Source organism: Juglans regia, chromosome 7 (genome assembly GCF_001411555.2).
Source record: "Juglans regia cultivar Chandler chromosome 7, Walnut 2.0, whole genome shotgun sequence".
NCBI classification, from domain to species: domain Eukaryota; kingdom Viridiplantae; phylum Streptophyta; class Magnoliopsida; order Fagales; family Juglandaceae; genus Juglans; species Juglans regia.
Window position 1 is genome coordinate 43,223,195 of NC_049907.1, and position 17,199 is coordinate 43,240,393.

At 37.9% G+C, this 17,199-nt stretch overlaps 1 protein-coding gene across 1 annotated transcript; it reads left to right on the top strand.

Annotated features, from left to right (window-relative positions):
• The first annotated feature begins 467 nt into the window (after positions 1-467).
• On the top strand, positions 468-16,761 carry LOC109001982 (E3 ubiquitin-protein ligase SPL2). The gene is made up of 6 exons (XM_018979519.2): positions 468-1,073; positions 1,910-2,011; positions 14,510-14,677; positions 14,850-14,971; positions 15,487-15,606; positions 16,141-16,761. The coding sequence occupies exons 1-6, from the start codon at positions 702-704 to the stop codon at positions 16,430-16,432; spliced, it is 1,176 nt and encodes a 391-aa protein (XP_018835064.1). The 5' UTR covers positions 468-701; the 3' UTR covers positions 16,433-16,761.
• The last annotated feature ends 438 nt before the right edge of the window (positions 16,762-17,199 follow it).

Here is a 17,199-nt window from a genome sequence, read left to right on the forward strand (position 1 = left end):
TAGAAATAAAATAATAGAAATTAGAAATAAAATAAAATAAAAATAATAGAATATCAAAAATATGTTGTGCATGTGAATGAACATTATCTAATTAAATAACAAGTTATAAAATTAAGTATAAATCATTCTATTAATCAATTTAAATCACAACTCGAATTTATTTATTTTAATAATTTTTTATCTAAAATTAATAATAATATAATAGAATAAATAAAATATATTAATTATAAATATATAAAATATATAATAATTCAGTTCAATCAGTTTCACCCCCTTAACACCGGTCGGTTTCGATTGGTTTTTAGCTTCAAAATTGCTTGATTGGTCAGTTTCGGTCTTTTCACATAACCGAACCGACATAGTCGGTTTTCAGCCTCTACTGTAGAAGCCCAAACGGACGACCTGGCCTCAATAAGCCCGACCAGCCTTGTGTTTTGTTGGTTAGGCCACCCCGAAGTCACCTAAAAAGTAAAAACTTCTAAGGAATTCGTCACTGAAAATAGGCCACGCCACTCCTCTGTTACTTCTATCTCCGCCACCAAACATAACTATTGAATTACGACAATACCCCATACCCTCGCTCGCTCTCTCTCTCTCTCTCTCCCCGGTCTCAATCCGCGCCGGCCAGCATTCGCCACCCTACGCTCTTCCTACATCATCACCGTGCCCCTAACGAATGTGACCTTCTCCAACAGCTAGCCATGTCTTCGCACGAGCAAGCCCTAGTCTCCCTCCTCTCCCAACTAGCTCTCTCCTTAGACGGTGCCGTTTTGGGCGTGGCGTTGGCCTACGCCGCCGTACGCTCTCTTCTCAAATTCACGGCCACCTCATCCTCCCTCCGTAAAATCCGCAAGGCTCCTTCCCTTAAAGTCTCCGACCTTCGCTCCATCCTCACCGTCGATGACGACTCCTCCGAAGGTCAGTCACATCCGTCTGATCAAAGTATCGTCGTTGTTCGCGGCACCGTCGAGGCCAAATCCGCCGTCGATCCCAATTGGAAGAACTTCAAGCCGAATGTTTTGGTCTCTCAAGAGTCCGGAGACAAAGCCGTTGTCATTCAAAGAACTCAAACGGTGCGTTTTCAGCGTAACTTGCAACGGAGATTCTTCTCGAAGCTCTGTTTTCTGTTCTTTTCTTCTTCTCCTTCTTCTTTTGAGCGGAAATTGGCCTGTTAGTGCCTCTGTTTGTTTAGTTTTATTTGATTCTTGTGTTTTGTTGTTTAGAAAGTGTGGGAATAGGAAATGAAACACGGTGGTTTAAAATAATTTTCTTGTTTTTGGATATAAGGGAGTTAAGCTTTTCAACTTGAGCGGTGTAATAAGTAAAACTGAAAGCTGTTCATTTTTTGGGATATTGAACGGCGGATGTTTGAACCTTTTTTTTTGTTTTTTGAGATTACTGATTTTTTTGGAGTTCGTGAATTATGCCGGCGACGATTTCTTTAATCATCTATTATTTCTTAAATTTAACGATTTGCTTTGTTATTGAGAAAGCAGAAGAAAGCAGATGATATAAACATATCGGAGAGGTATTGGATGGTAATTTAAACTGTTGGATGAAAGGATTCTTGATAATTTGATATTCTGTTTTGCGGCAAATTGAGATAAGGAAAAAAAGATATTAACATTATGAATTTATCTCCTTCTGCTGTTTTATCTTGCAATGTTCTATCACCTTACTCGACAAACCTTTTTACTTATAATTAAGTTGACAGCGATGGATTCACTGGAACTCCATGATAAGAAACCTTTTTGGATTGTTTAAAGGACTATTAGCTTTGCAAGGACTAATAGCTTTGCGACATTCCACTGGATTTTGTGTCCATTTTATCTGGTTGTTTCACTAACATTGGCCAAAAGTTTTGTTAAAGAACTCTTGGATTGAATTTTTTTATTTATATGTTTCAAAGTGCATATACAACGAATGGAAGGGCGTTTTTGGATGGACTTCTGATCTACGCGCACTATTTGCAAGATCCTGGCGAGAACAAGAGTCAACCTCATTGAGAACAGTAAGTTCATAACTCATCTTTGTTAGTTCATGGATATATAGTTTCTTTTTTTTTTTGGTCCACCAGAGATGATTTGAAAACAAGTTTTCCGTAATAGCATGCTTTTTGTTCAGAAAATGACAGATGGTGTTTGCTCTTTTGTAAGGAGTGCTAATTGTGAAAGCCAATTGATTTTTTATATTGTTGCTGAAATGTTCAGCATTTGTACAAAGAAGCTATTGGATTCATGAGGGCGAGTGAGTTTTGGGTACAGGCTATGATGAGTAGACCGTACTGTTTCCTAAATGCAGACTGGGAGTGTTGATGCTTAGGACGGGGAGTGGTGACCTCTATTAAGTCTAAGTGCCATTCACTGCAATACTATACTCGGAGGTGGCTCCATATGGTATAAAGTAGGCAAGGAGAGAGATCGAGGGTGTGAGGTTATACACACGATCTCCACTAGGAAAGAGAAGTTAATAAAACTTTTAAATATTTGATCTCAATTGGAGAAACGTTAAAAAAAGATGGAAATAATATATAGTATGTATTTTTTATGAAGCAAAATTGAAAAAAGTGGCTATGAAGTACATCTTAAAAAAAAATGCCATTTTTTTTTATAAGAATTTGTAAGAAACTACCATTGCAATTTAATAAACAAAGAAAAAACAAATGTTTGGTGAGAGATAGAAATTACCATAGAGATAGATTCAAAGTAGAACTGGAAAGAAAATTGAAATCCCCTAGTGATTAAGGGGGGTGGTGTAACATTACAAAGAGCTGGCCTGAGAAACTCAAGAAGGCTAGGCTGGCCAATGTAGTGTTTTGAAAAATCCGACCGGCCTCATGATTGTTATATGCACTCGAGTTTTTGTTTTGAAAATGGTTGCGCTTTTACATGATATTTTCTTATAATTTGTAAATACTATGACTTGGAAAAGCCTCACATGACCTCCTATTATCGATAAAAAAAAGCCTCATATGGACTTCTTCTAAATGCACCCATTTTTATTGGTTTCTAAATATATGTACCCATTTAGAAAGGTATTTGCTTTGTTATTGTAGGTTGAATGGATATATATATATTTTTATTATATGCAACACATGGTCACACATCCCCATTCATGACATGCAATGCAGCCTATTGATGATCTTGCAGTATGTAATAATCGCAGCGGAAAGTCAAACTCATAAAAATTTGCACCAGAACACTTGAAAACATAACTTCATAATTATCTCATAACCATTGTTCTGCCTCTTAGAACTGTTCGAGGCATTTACACACTAACTTTAAACTTAACAAATGGAGAATATATATCTCCTACTTATAAAAAATATATATATATATCTCCTTATTCACATCTTGGTTAGGAAGGGGCTTCATATAGACTCTTATTCAGAGCATCTGTTCGACGCACTGAATAACACGCAGGGCCATCTCTAGAAACATGAGCATCATCTCTATCTGTCGGTCCAGGTCCAACTCATTCTCTATTATCCTGATCCACTGACTCATGTCCATATCCATCTTGTGGTTCTACTATAACTTCTACCATTAGAATGGCAGTTTAGAAAAATAAATGGGTGAGATTTCCATAAAATCTCATTAAGTTAGCAACCAACATACAATGAGATAACATAGACATGATAAATAATAAACTGGAAATGCATGAATGTAGAAAACATATTTTCCTTTGTTTTTCATCTAGATTTCTTTGTAGAAACATGTTCTGAATACCTTTTAGATAAATATAACACATTTGTTTTACAGAGAACACTTGTTCAAAGAAACAAAGTTTTGCATTTCTTTTTCAAAGCATCTTGTTTAACATATGGTAACATTACAGCTCCCCATTTTGCACTGTGAGTACCTACTGGATTTATATCATCATATCTACGTTAAACTTTCATACTTTCATTCATAGGTGTACCCACCAGCTCTAGGTACCATTTACATATGAGAATCACCTTGGAATCCTTTAAAGAGGATCCAACCATTGTCCGTTGACTGACCAAAAGGTTACCACTCCATTTTTACTCACTCCAGAGTGGACAAAAGAGTTCCACTAGGATACTTCCCCATCCTAGTAGTTGGGGTTGTGATAAAAATATTTTTCATGCTATGCATATGACAAACATATTGAATGGCATGTGCTTTTGCTCAAGAAATCAAATTTTGCATGAATCATCATAACTTTGAATGTGTTGATTTGTAAGAATGCTTGGATAAGTAAAAGTTTATAAAAACATCACATGCCTCATAGAATCCGAATATTCATAAGATAAATGCAAGGTAATTCATGCTCAAAATCAACATTTATACATGAATGCTTTGTTTATACATCATCATATAGATATATAATCTAAGTCTAGGTTAGAGACCAACTTACAACGTTTTCGAGTGATTGAAGTGGCTGAAATTAAGAAATGTTTTTCATGGATTAGAACTTGATAAAATTTCTTAATCAATCCTATGAACCGTGGCATGCTCAGCCATGCATGTTGGTGTTCATGTTAGTGGCGTTTATCTACACTGGTGCAAGTGCTTGGATTTTGAAACATGGTGACCTCAAGATGGTAGTGATGATCAACCCAAGATAGTGTGTGAACTCGTGTTGATCTTCATATTCCCGAAGCATGTGTGTGTGTGAATCTTTGAACATTTCCTCCAACCCATGGCCGATGGTGGTTTCTTTTTCTTAGATTCCATGGTGATTTGCTTGATCTTCCGTCTTCCATAAGATCAAGAGAGATAGATAGAGGGAGATGAAATGGGACACTTGTCCAAGTGATGGAAGAAACTTGGAGATGAAGTGGTGAGGTGTTGAAGCTGATGAGCTCCATTTGGCTCTTCCCTTGATTCTCTTTGATTCCTTCTTTTTCTTCCATGGTTTCAAACCATGGTTATGTGTCATTTGGAGATGAAGATTTGTAGATTTCATCCTTGCTTGGAGGCTACAAAGTGAGTGAGGGAATAGAGGGAAGTTTGGAAGCAAACTCAATAGGTTGAATCGGCTAGGCCTAGGCTATAGTAACTCTTTTTGGTTGGATCTTATGGTGACTTCTTTTCTCTTTCTTTTTTCTGGTCTGGTTGCACCTCTAAGGACTTCAATTTGGTTAGGACTCTTCAGGAGATTCTCTCTTGCACTTGACTCGAACCATTGGTTGTTAGCTAGGGGTACCCGATTGCTAGTTTGCTTAGTTTTGCATGAGGCCATTTGACATGTGGCTAGGTGGCTTGACATGAGGTGGTGTCTTGTATATACTTAAGTTGATGTGTCAAGAGTCCATCTAGAAGAAATGGGGCGTTGGCAAGGTATGAGTAGATGTCAAATTTCATTTTTCGTCTAAAGACTCAAACCTGGCTGAGTAGTGTCCTAGTGGTCTTTGGAGTCTTTGTTTCTTGATTCCTTGACCAAGTGGGACCCAATCTGATTTGGGGTTTAGGAAAACTTTTTATTTTTATTTTTTATTTTTATAAGTAAATAAGTAGCTTTATTGAATAGAATGAAACTAGGCAAAGCCCAAGTACATAGGGAGTATACAAAGTGAGACACCTAATTACATTCTAGTGAGCTGAAAAGAAGATAGAAACTCATGGACATTCCCACCCTTCAATACAATAGCAGAAAACCACTGTAAAAGAGAGAATACAAAAAAATTCCAGATTTCCCCCACTGCACGCTCCTTATTATTAAAACACCTATCATTCCTTTTTGACCATAGATACCACATTAAGTACAAAGGTATCATACGCCACGCTGTTGCCAATTGTGCACTGATATGCCTCCTGTTCTAGCACGCTAGTAGCTCCACCACATTCTTAGGCATTGCCCAACTCAGTCCGACTCTATCAAGGATACCAGCCCATAGAGTGTGGTGGAAGTCATGGGCTCTAGGAGTCTTTAAGTTGATAACTCAACTCATGTCTGAGGGGGCTTTTTAATCGGGCTATTTGTCCTATCAATCATGGGCTCTCATCCTATGGCATTCCTTTGGGTGGGTTGTTACATCTTCCCTCCCTTAAAACAAGATTTCGTCCTCGAAATCGTCATCTGTACAAAGGCATAGGTTTAGAAGGGCATACCTGGGTCTAAGTCTTGGAGGAACTAGGTGGAGGCTCGACTTCTTCATCATCTGACTCTTCTTATCGTGGAAAATATCGTACTTCATTGATGAAGGGATCGTAATCATAGTTGTGAATTTCGTACTGTACCGGCCGATACGGCTGAAATTTTTTGTATCGTTCGGTAAAGGTACTATATCTATTTCGTACCGGCCAAAATACCGGACGTACCGGCCTCAATTTCGGCCTGTACCAGCCTCAATTTCGGCCACTTTTTTTTTTTTTTTTTCCCTTTTTTCAAACTACAAACTTATTTTTTAACCCCTAATTCAGACTAGACTATTTATAATTTATTTATATATAGACTATTATTTTTGAATATAATTTTTATATATAATTTATTTATATATCGACTATTCTGAAATGTTATCTCGAAACGCTATCCCGAAACGGTACCGGTATCGGTACCGAAATATTTCATTTCAATGCCTTGACCGATACAGCGTCCGGTACGGTATTCAAAACATTGATCGTAATACATATTGACCTCCTTCTCTAGATCCTTAAGTTCCAATACAAATTTATTGTCAAATTTTGGAACTCCCTCTTCCTTGAATCGATATCAATGACCTAAGGAATTAGAAGATCCTGAGGTGTTAGGTGAGGGGACTAGTGGCTATTGTTGCTCAGCTGCTCTGCTAGACTCTGGTTGGTTTGACCCATGGTGTTTCCTAGTTCGTTGTAGCCATCTGTTTCGGGTTTCATCCACCTAGATCAAAGGAGTGGTGGTTGTCTCTCCTCATGGGGCTCTTCTTGTACGCAGGTGTCCTTGGCCATCATGGTCTAGCATGTGGGTTATGTGGTATTCTAGTTTCTCTCGATTTTGCCAATATGCAGCTAATATTTGGTCTGACTCTTCTTGACGTTGTTGTCTTCTTCTAGCTTCTATTTGTGCCTTATCTCGACTGGTTGTGTCCTGTCTATTGGCTGCATTTTTGGTTCGTGCCATTATACTGTGTAGGGTTAGAAAAATAGAAAATCATCAAACAAAATGTTAATACGAGTGAATAAATATCAATATCCCCCATCTGCACTTTATAAAGTACAAGCATTCACAAATCAATACAAACAAATACGGATAATTAATTCTCATATCACTCTCCTCCCAGGTGACTTCTTGTGTGTCATGGTTTTGCCACAACACCTTACTAAGGGAATCGTTTTGTTTCGGAGTTCCCTTTCTTCCCAGTCTAATTTTTTCACCAGAGTTTCTTTGTATGATAGGTTCAGTTGCATTGAGATGTCCTCCAGGTTGATAATGGCTGCAGGTTGTTGACCAAAGCTCCGTTTTAGAGAAGATACGTGAAATACGTTGTGGATGCCTTGTAGCTCAGCGGGAGATTCAGGCGGTAGGCTACGGGCCCAACTTTTTCCACTATCTCATAGGTTCCAATGTATCTTGGGTTCAATTTGCCTTTTCTTCCAAAGCGAACTACGCCTTTGATGGGAGATACCTTGAGGTAAACCCAATCTCCTATGTTGAATTATAGCTTTCTCCTTCTGCGTAGCTCTTCTGCTGGTTCTGGGCTACCTTCATGTCTTCTTTTATAAGTTGAATTTGCTCTTGCATATCTCCGAGTATCTCAGGACCATATATCATTCTCTCTCCTACTTCCTCCTAGTAGAGTGGAGACCTACACTTTATTCCATACAAAGCTTCATAGGGGGCCATGTGAATGGAAGTGTGATAATTATTCTTATAGGTGAACTCCATTTAGGGCAGTTGTCTTTCCCAGTCGCATTTTCCCTGTAGCACACAAACCCTTAGCATATCCTCCAAAGTTTGTATCGTCATTTCTGTTTGACCATCTGTTTGAGGGTGATAGACACTGCTAAACTTCAGCTTTGTGCCCATTACACTCTGAAGGTTCTGCCAAAATCTAGAGGTGAATCGAGCGTCCCAATCTGACATGATGGTCTTAGGAACTCCGTGTAGACGAATTATTTCTGTCACAAAAAGCTTGGTTAGCTTTTCCATTGAATCCGTATTCTTCACAGGTAAGAAGTGTGTGCTTCAAGGAAGAGGGAGTTCCAGAATTCGACAATGAACTTGTATTGGAACTTATGGATCTAGAGAAGGAGGTCAATATGTAGTATGACCCCTTCATCAATGAAGTAAGGTATTTTGCACAACAAGAGTCGTCAGATGATGAAGAAGTTGAGTCTCCAACTAGTTCCTCTGAGACTTAGGGCTTGTTTGGAAATAGATCTCATCCCAAAATTCTCATCCCATCTCATCTCATCTCATTCCCAAACATAATTCAAACACAAAATTTTCAAACTAATCATTACAATTTTCTCAAATTTTCAAACAAAAAATAAAAAACAATTCAATCTTTTTAAATCTCCAAACAAAAATAATATTACAAAACTGTATTACAATAATATTTTAACTTTATTATATTTTCAACTTGTTTTTCTCTCATTTCCCAAAATCAAAAAAATACTCAACTCAAACTCTCACTACTATTCATAAACTATCTTACTACTATTCACAAAATTTTCATATCATCTTACTTCCCAAACGAGCCCTTAGACCCAGGTATGCCCTTCTAAACCAATGCCTTTGTACTGATGACGATTTTGAGGACGAAATCTTGTTTTAAGGGAGTAGGATGTAACAACCCACCCAAAGGAATGCCATAGGATGAGAGCCCATGATTGATAAGACAAGTAGCCCGATTAAAAAGCCCACTCAGACATGAGTTGAGTTATCAACTTAAAGACTCCTAGAGCCCAAAAGCTCAAATATAATATCTAGGCCATGAAGGGCTTAGGACTCAAATGAGGCCCAACAACTGATGAGCCCTTAACCCAATATAAGTGCCTAGTACAATCAAACCCATAGAAGCCCTAGTAGGATATCCCAAGCTTAGTGAACCCAAGAGCCTAAGGAGAGAACCCATAAAAAAGGCCCAAGACCCTAATACGAAGTCCATTGCTAAGCCCAACCACATGGGCCAAATGCCCACTAAGGCCCAAAATTCATTTTAAGTCCACCCCTTCATCTAAAAATCTAAGACCAAGGGAGTTTCCAATTTAGGACATCAAGTTGGAAGAAATTACAAAAATGCCATTCCTAGGAAGTTTCCTAGAAGGCGCCTAGAGGGAAGATTCCTTTGAACTTCCTTGTTCTACTAAAATTCCAAATTTATCCTCACTTAGTTGGTCATGGAAGTCAATTCCACCAAGGCATTTCACTTAAGTGGTGTAATCCTTAAGCTCCACATTAATTAGAATTAGTTAAGCTTAAACCAAGAACAAAACCGAAACATAGCATGTCCCACATTCCTATGTATGGTCAAACCTCACGTCTGCTTTGCATTAACCAAATTAACATGAGTGAACGTGTCATTTTCGTAGAACAACATCTGAAATACCTAGTAACTAAAAGCCAACACAAAATCACATGATAGGAACATGACTCACATGCATAGGACCACATTAGGTACCACATGTCCATTTCGGGTATCACATGTTCTAGCTTAGGGAAACTTGCCTCTAAATGGCAAAAATCTGACTTCCACACAAGTACAAGGAAGTTTCCTAAACCCTAGATTAGATTGGGTCCCACTTGGTCAAGGAATCAAGAAACAAAGACTCCAAAGACTACTAGGACACTACTCGACCAAATTTGAGTCTTTAGAAGAAAAATGGAATTTGACATCTACCCATACTTGTCAACGCCCAATTTCTTCTAGATGGACTCTTGACACATCAACTTAAGTGTATACAAGACACCATCTCATGTCAAGCCACTTAGCCACATGTCAAATGGCTTAACCCTCACACAACACTAAGCAAACTAGCCTAGCTAAGAACCAATGGTTTGAGTCAAGCGCAAGAGGGAATCTCCTGAAGAGTCCTAACCAAATTGAAGTCCTTAGAGGTGCAACCAGACTTGCAAAAGGAAAGAGAGAAGAAGTCACCTTAAGATCCAACCAAAAGGGTTACTATAGCCTAGGCCTAGCCGATTCACCCTAGGGAGTTTGCTTCCAAACTTCCCACTATTCCCTCACTCACTTCGTAGCCTCCAAGCAAGGATGAAATCTGCAAATCTTCATCATAACCATGGTTTGAAACCATGGAAGAAGAAGAAGGAATCAAAGAGAATCAAGGGGAGAGCCAAATGGAGCTCATCGGCTTCAACACCTCACCACTTCATCAAGTTTCTTCCATCACTTGGACAAGTGTCCCATCTCATCTCCCTCTCTCTATCTCTCTTGATCTTATGGTAGAAGGAAGATCAAGCAAATCACCATGGAATTTAGGGAAAAAAACCCCCCATCGGCCATGGGTTGGAGGAAGCAAAACCGAGTAACACTTGAGCCAAACTGAACTATTCATGATTTTTGCTTGCCTCCCACGCCCAATAGATCATAGCCCTAGATCTCCCACATCATCCCTAGTAGGGGTGTGCATCCAGATGGTAAAATCTGGGTGGTTATCCGCCCAGATTAATCCGGAAAGAACATCTGGATTTTTGACTATAAATTTGGATTTTTCACTATATGCATAATCCGGATTGTTCACTACAAACCCGGATTTTTCACTATAATCCGGGTTGTTAATGCTTTTGTTTTTTTTTTAAAGAAGACTAAACTTAAAAAATTGTTTTTATAGCACTTGTTTTTTTCAAAAAAAAATCTGATATGCTTAAATTGCCCAGATTTAAAAAAAAAATAATTTAAACACTTTTTAAAAGATTTTTATAAAAATAAATAAATTAAAGAACAAAATAAATAAATAATATTGTTGTTACCACACAATACAAAACATAAATTTACAAAGAACAAAAGAAATATTAATACATCACAACTAATTAAACTAAAACATAAATTTATAAAGAACAAAATGCATTAGTCTTCATATCTTGAATCTGGAATTGGGGGGAAATTTTCTACTGGATTGTCTCTCCATAAGTTGCCAACAATAAGAGAATAAAACTTAAAACATAAATTTGCACAAAGCAGTTTCATATATGTGAAAAAGTCAAAAAGAACAAGAGAATAAAACTTAAAACAAAACCTCACAAAAGCTTTGTTCTCATTGGATGCAAAGTTATGAAATGACTTTGTTCACATTGGATGCAAAGAAAGGGTATCCAAGAAATCTAAAGGACTAGTGTTTTCCTTCATGTCCAATGAAATAGGAGCGGATCCACCAATACTACCACTAAAACTATCTTCCATCTGTTTTAAACATAAAAAAATAATATATATGCTTCAGCATTTTCATGGAAAGATATCAGGACAGTGAAATGTAAACTGATGTATAAAACAAATAAACAAAAAGAAATGAGATAGAAAAACAGAGAACAATCTGAACCTAAAATTATAGTTTCATAACAACAATTTTTCTGATGAGTAATATAATAAGAAACTGCAAGTTGGACTCCATAAACGAATTAGAAGTTTAAATTATAAGCCAACAGCCCACACAAATCCAAACCCACTTACTCAAATCCAAAGTGCATCTAACTTTAAACACAACATAAAAATATCTATACAAATCAGATCAGAGTTTGATAGTTTTTAGCCTGATATGAACACCATGATAAGAAAATCTAAGTTCAGGACCAAATCTAACAAGCATCATACAAGAAAACTTCTAACAAGAAAACAAATTGACCAAGACCAAACAACGAGAATTAAGTAAAGAGTATTCTCGTTCGAGAATATTCTCGGCAAACAAACACAGCATTAGATTTGTATATACTATTTTGACCCAAATTAAACGAACCAAAAGCAGATCAATGATTCTCTTATCCATTTTTAAACGAACCAACAGCCCACGCAAATCCAAACCCACTTACTCAAATCCAAAGTGCATCTAACTTTAAACACAATATAAAAATATCTATACAAACTGAGCGAGAGAGATGAACATACCGTAGGTTTCGGAGTTGAGAGAGAGAGATGGGGCTCGCAGACTCGGCGCTCGTAGTGACGGCTAGTGGCTAGGGTTTCACTTTTCAGCTCAATTGAGAGAAAGGGGCTCTGGGCCTTCGAGGACTCGAGTGAAATGAGAGGCGCTCGAGGGGTGCAAACCAGTGACGGCAGGGCTAGGGTTTCACTGTTTCAGAGACACTCAGACACAAAAACGAGTATGAGACAAGAATGAAACTCGAGGACTCGAAGGAATGAGGATTAAATCTTAAGGCTGCAAATGGCGTAGTTTTCCATTAGCAAAAATGACACCGTTTTAAATCAAAACCAATGTTTAAAAAAAAAAAGCAGCCGATTACGGAAACCTGGTTAAAAACCGGATCTGGGAGGGTACAAAATTTTTTTTGCCCGCTCGGGTTTAATCCGGGCCGATAACTGCCCGGATCTAACCGGATTCCGAGTTTCCAACTGGACCGGAAAAAAAATCTGGCCAGGTCGAACACCCTTAATCCCTAGAACATCCTTGAAGAAGGTTCTTGCCAACCAAGTCATATCACCATGGTTAAGAGCAATCGGCTAACCTCATTGTAAGTAACCCTAGCCTTCAAGAATGCCTATAAATTCAACTCCAAAACCTCACTTTCTCTTCACTATCCACAAGAGTCCTTTAGCAAATATTGAGCGCGTGTTCTAAGGTGAGAAGAGAGGAGCCTAGCCGTGCCATTGTAGGGAAGCCCATCGGTGAGTGTTCATCTCCTTGTCTTGAGCATGCACACACTCATGTATAGCCTATATTCAACATGTATAGCCTATGTTCAAAGATTCACACACACACACACATGCTTTGGGAATATGAAGATCAACACGAGTTCACACACTATCTTGGGTTGATCATCACTACCATCTTGAGGTCACCATGTTTCAAAATCCAAGCACTTGCACCCGTGTAGATAACCACTACTAACATGAACACCAACATGCTTGGCTGAGCATGCCATGGTTCATAGGATTGATTAAGAAATTTTATCAAGTTTTAATCCATGAAAAACATTTCTTAATTTCAGCCACTTTAATCACTCAAGAACGTTGTAAGTTGGTTTTTAACCTACTCTTAGATAATATCTTTATGATGACGTATAAACAAAGCATTCATGTATAAATGTTGATTTTGAGCATGAATTACCTTGCATTTCTCTCATGAATATTCGGATTCTATGAGGCATGTGATGTTTTTATTAACTTTTACTTATCCAAGCATTCTTACAAATCGACATGTTCAAAGTTATGATGATTCATGAAAAGTTTGATTTCTTGAGCAAAAGCACATGCCATTCAATATGTTTGTCATATGCATGGCATGAAAAATATTTTTTTCACGATCTTAAATATCAGGATGAGAAAGTATCCTAGTAGAATTTCTTTGTCCTCTTTGGAGTGAGTAAAAATGAAGTGGTAACCCCTGGGTTGACGAAGAACAGTCAACAGACAATGGTTGAATCCTCTTTAAATGATTCCAGAGTGATTGTCATATGTAAATGGTACCTAGGGCTGGTGGGTACACCTATAAATGAAAGCATGAAAGTTTAACTGCGCAGATATGATGATATAAATCTAGCAGGTACTCACAGTACAAAATGGGTAGCTGTGATGTTACCATATGTTAAACAACATGCTTTGAAAAATAAAAGAAATGCAAAACTTTGTTTCTTTGAACAAGTGTTTTTTGTAAGAAAATGTGTTATGTATATCTAAAGTTATTCAACAAAGAAATCTGGATGAAAACCAAAGGAAAATATGTTTTCTGCATTCATGCATTTCCTTTTTATTATTTATCATGTCTATGTTATCTCATTGTATGTTAGTTGCTAACTTACTGAGATTTTCATGAAATCTCACCCTTTTATTTTTCTAAATGCCATTCCAATGGTACGGCAGAAGCTATAGTAGGACCATAGGATGTATATGGACATAAGTCAGTGGATCAGGATAATAGAAAATGAGTTGGACCTGGACCAGTAGATAGAGATGATGCTCATGTTTCTAGAGATGTCCCTGCGTGTTATTCAGCGCGTCAAACAGATGCTCTGAATAAGAGTCTTTATGAAGCCCCTTCCTAACCAAGACGTGAATAAGGAGATATATATATATATATATATATATATTCTCCATTTGTTAAGTTTATAGTTAGTGTGTAAATGCCTTGAACAGTTCTAAGAGGCTGAACTATGGTTATGAGATAATTATGAAGTTATGTTTTCAAGTATTCTGGTGCAAATTTTTATGAGTTTGACTTTCTGCTACGATTATTGCATATTGCTAGATCATCAGTAGGTTGCATTGCATGTCATGAATGGGGATGTGTGACCGTGTGTTGCATATCCTAACACTTCAAATCTCTGCCAAATCACAAGCGGAGGTTGGGGGTGTCACAGGGTGGGAGAGCCTTTTGTGTGGGATATGTGTGTTTCTGACAGTGAAGACTCATCGTTTGTTTTCTTTTTACAGGTTCCTTTTGTTCTTGTTGAAGGTTATGGCTGGTCACCTGATTTTGTTGTTGTGAACGTGGATGGCTCTAGACATTGCCTGCCTCTCACTACAGTTTATCATCAACTGCAGCCCATTAATGCTTCTCCGTACACATTCCTTCAGGCACTTTTTGGTCATGAATACCCCGTGAGTTTGGAAAAGAAAATCTTGTGTTTCTTAATATGTGCATGTGATTTTGGTGAAATTTTGAGCTGAGAAAACACTTGTGGTCTTTACGGTTTCATTTATTTTGGGCCTTTTTTATATGCTCATTTTCTGTTGCAGATGTTTGATAGCTTTACTTGTTCTCATTTTAAAGGTTGGAATGCTCGATGAAGTGAAAATCCTTCCATTAGGAAAGGATATCACTGCTGTTGGCTTGTGCAGTGTCAAAAATGGAATTCCTGAGATCAAGTCGTGCAAGGATCTTCCCTACTTTTTGTGAGTGAATTTGTTCTAGATCAGACTTTGTTAGGTTTGGCAGTTGGGCAAGGAAATTCTATGTGGCAAATTTGTGTTTGAATTTCCTACTACGTCTAAACTTTTATTGAGTTAAATTAAACTGCGACCTACCAATTTAAAAATGGTCAATGAGGATTGGGCGGTCTTAGGTCTATGAAAAGCAGAAAAGGTCAATGTATCTGTGGGGTATTCTTACCTTGTTTTAAACTAGAACACCAGTTCGGATACAATCTCCTGCCGCATCTCTTATTGCATGTTTACTGGTTGGAGTATGGTCTATCCACCTGCTTTCTTTTTTTGAAGTTTGTATTGCTATAAATTGGCCTCATATATTCATTTTTAACAAGTCTAAGCTTATTAACATCCAAACTCTCAGGCACTGTATGAGGATAAAATATGTATTGCTTGGACAACTGATCAAATGATCTACAGGCATTTTCATACCTGTTACTTTGACGCACTGCTTTTGTTGGTTTCATGATGGTCTTTTGCAGGTCTGACATGACCAAGGATCAGATGATTGTAGATCTTGCCTTCAGGAGCAAAGTACTTCTGTGGAGTGGTTTTGCTCTCAGTTCGCTGTCAATTGGTATACTTGGCTATGCCGTTGTGAGGTATGAATAGTTTAGATATCTTCTTCCCCATAAATGTCTGATTATGTACCTTATTGCTTAATACTCTGTTTTAGATAGTTTGTTTTTTTGAATCAGTTCAAACTAGTGTGACAACTGACAAGGATCAATCAGTTTTTTATTTGATTTTATTATCCCTCATTAAAAATGATGTGCTGCTTAGCTTTGGCTTGTTCAGTTGGACCTCATCCCTGCAAGAGAAATAGGTTTAAATATGGAAAGAAAGTTTTGATCTATTTGTTTGCTCTTTTTTTTTTTTTTTTTAGCATTGGGTGTCCAAAATCAAAGTCCCAACTAATCCCAGGGGTGCATAGACCCTCGGCAATGAGTTTTCCGCAAGTGCATCTCGGGTAATTCAAGGGAAAATTCCTTCATTCCGATAACCCCTAGGAATTGTTTGCACCCAAGAGGATTTGAATCTTAGACCCAAGACTAAGGCCTTTACCACATGAGCTTGATATGTTTGTTATCAGAACTGATTTGTTTTGAATAACTAGATGCATAACTTCTCTTCAGGAATTGGAGTAGATGGAAAGAATGGAGGCAACATAGACAGCTGCAGCAACACAGACAGGCTACAAGTAATGATGCGGCATCTCAGATTGCAGCAGAGGAGGAGACAGGAGATGTTCCGGATGGAGAGTTGTGTGTGATCTGTCTGATGAGGAGAAGGCGATCTGCATTTGATCCATGTGGGCACCTGGTGTGCTGCCAAAGCTGCGCCATCTCAGTTGAACGGGAATCCACGCCCAAGTGTCCTGTCTGTAGGCAGGAAATACGCAAATCATTGCGGATATATGATTCTTGAGAGAGAAAGAGTTACTGTTTGTTCAATGTGTGGCTGAGACTTTTCTAGTCTGGGAAGGGAAGAGAGTCGTCGCTGTATTTGTCAAAGTTTCTCTTTATTTAAGGGTATAGAGCTTTAAGGAGAGGTATAGTAAAATTTTGCTGGTGAAAATAATGTTATGGGGGAAATCTGTTGTGAATATATCTTTCGAAGTGATGCAGGGTGCTTTTTTAATAGGTAGGGAGTCGTAACTTGTGTAAATTATAATTTATGCTCCCTTTGTTTTCAACGTGTTGACAACCGACCAGCAATCTAAAGAATGGATGAAGGCTTTTGTACTTTTAGTATTATTTTTTTGGTGTGATTGGGGTCATTGAATTGATGAAAGAAACAGTGATTTTGATGAAATTCCACCGGACATATCGGTCTACTGGTTTTGGTTTGGGATGGTTGGCCAATGGCCGGGCTGGATTGGAGAAACGTTCATCCCTTGATATGTCCCCTGTTCTGACCTCCTTATACAGCGTACAGCTCAAATCTCTCTCTACAAAGTTACAAACACAGTGGACGTTGTAGAGCACCTCCATTGTTCTCATTGGCAATGCAATCTAGATTCTACATCACCTCCCCTATCATTTTCATCCTTTCTCGTACCCACCCCTATATGATAAGAGATCCAACCCCATGTTTTTGTTCTTACTATCTGAAGATTATGTCGACTATTTTGGCAATCGTTATGCTGCATTTTATAACAAAGTATAAAGCAAGGCAAGTGAGAGATGAAGCAC

Bases quoted from the DNA above. Each gene is read 5' to 3' on its own strand.
- LOC109001982 (XM_018979519.2), top strand. From the start codon at position 702: ATGTCTTCGCACGAGCAAGCCCTAGTCTCCCTCCTCTCCCAACTAGCT. The intron at 14,972-15,486 runs GTGAGTGAATTT...GGTCTTTTGCAG, and splicing joins AAGGATCTTCCCTACTTTTT to GTCTGACATGACCAAGGATC. The intron at 15,607-16,140 runs GTATGAATAGTT...ACTTCTCTTCAG, and splicing joins CTTGGCTATGCCGTTGTGAG to GAATTGGAGTAGATGGAAAG.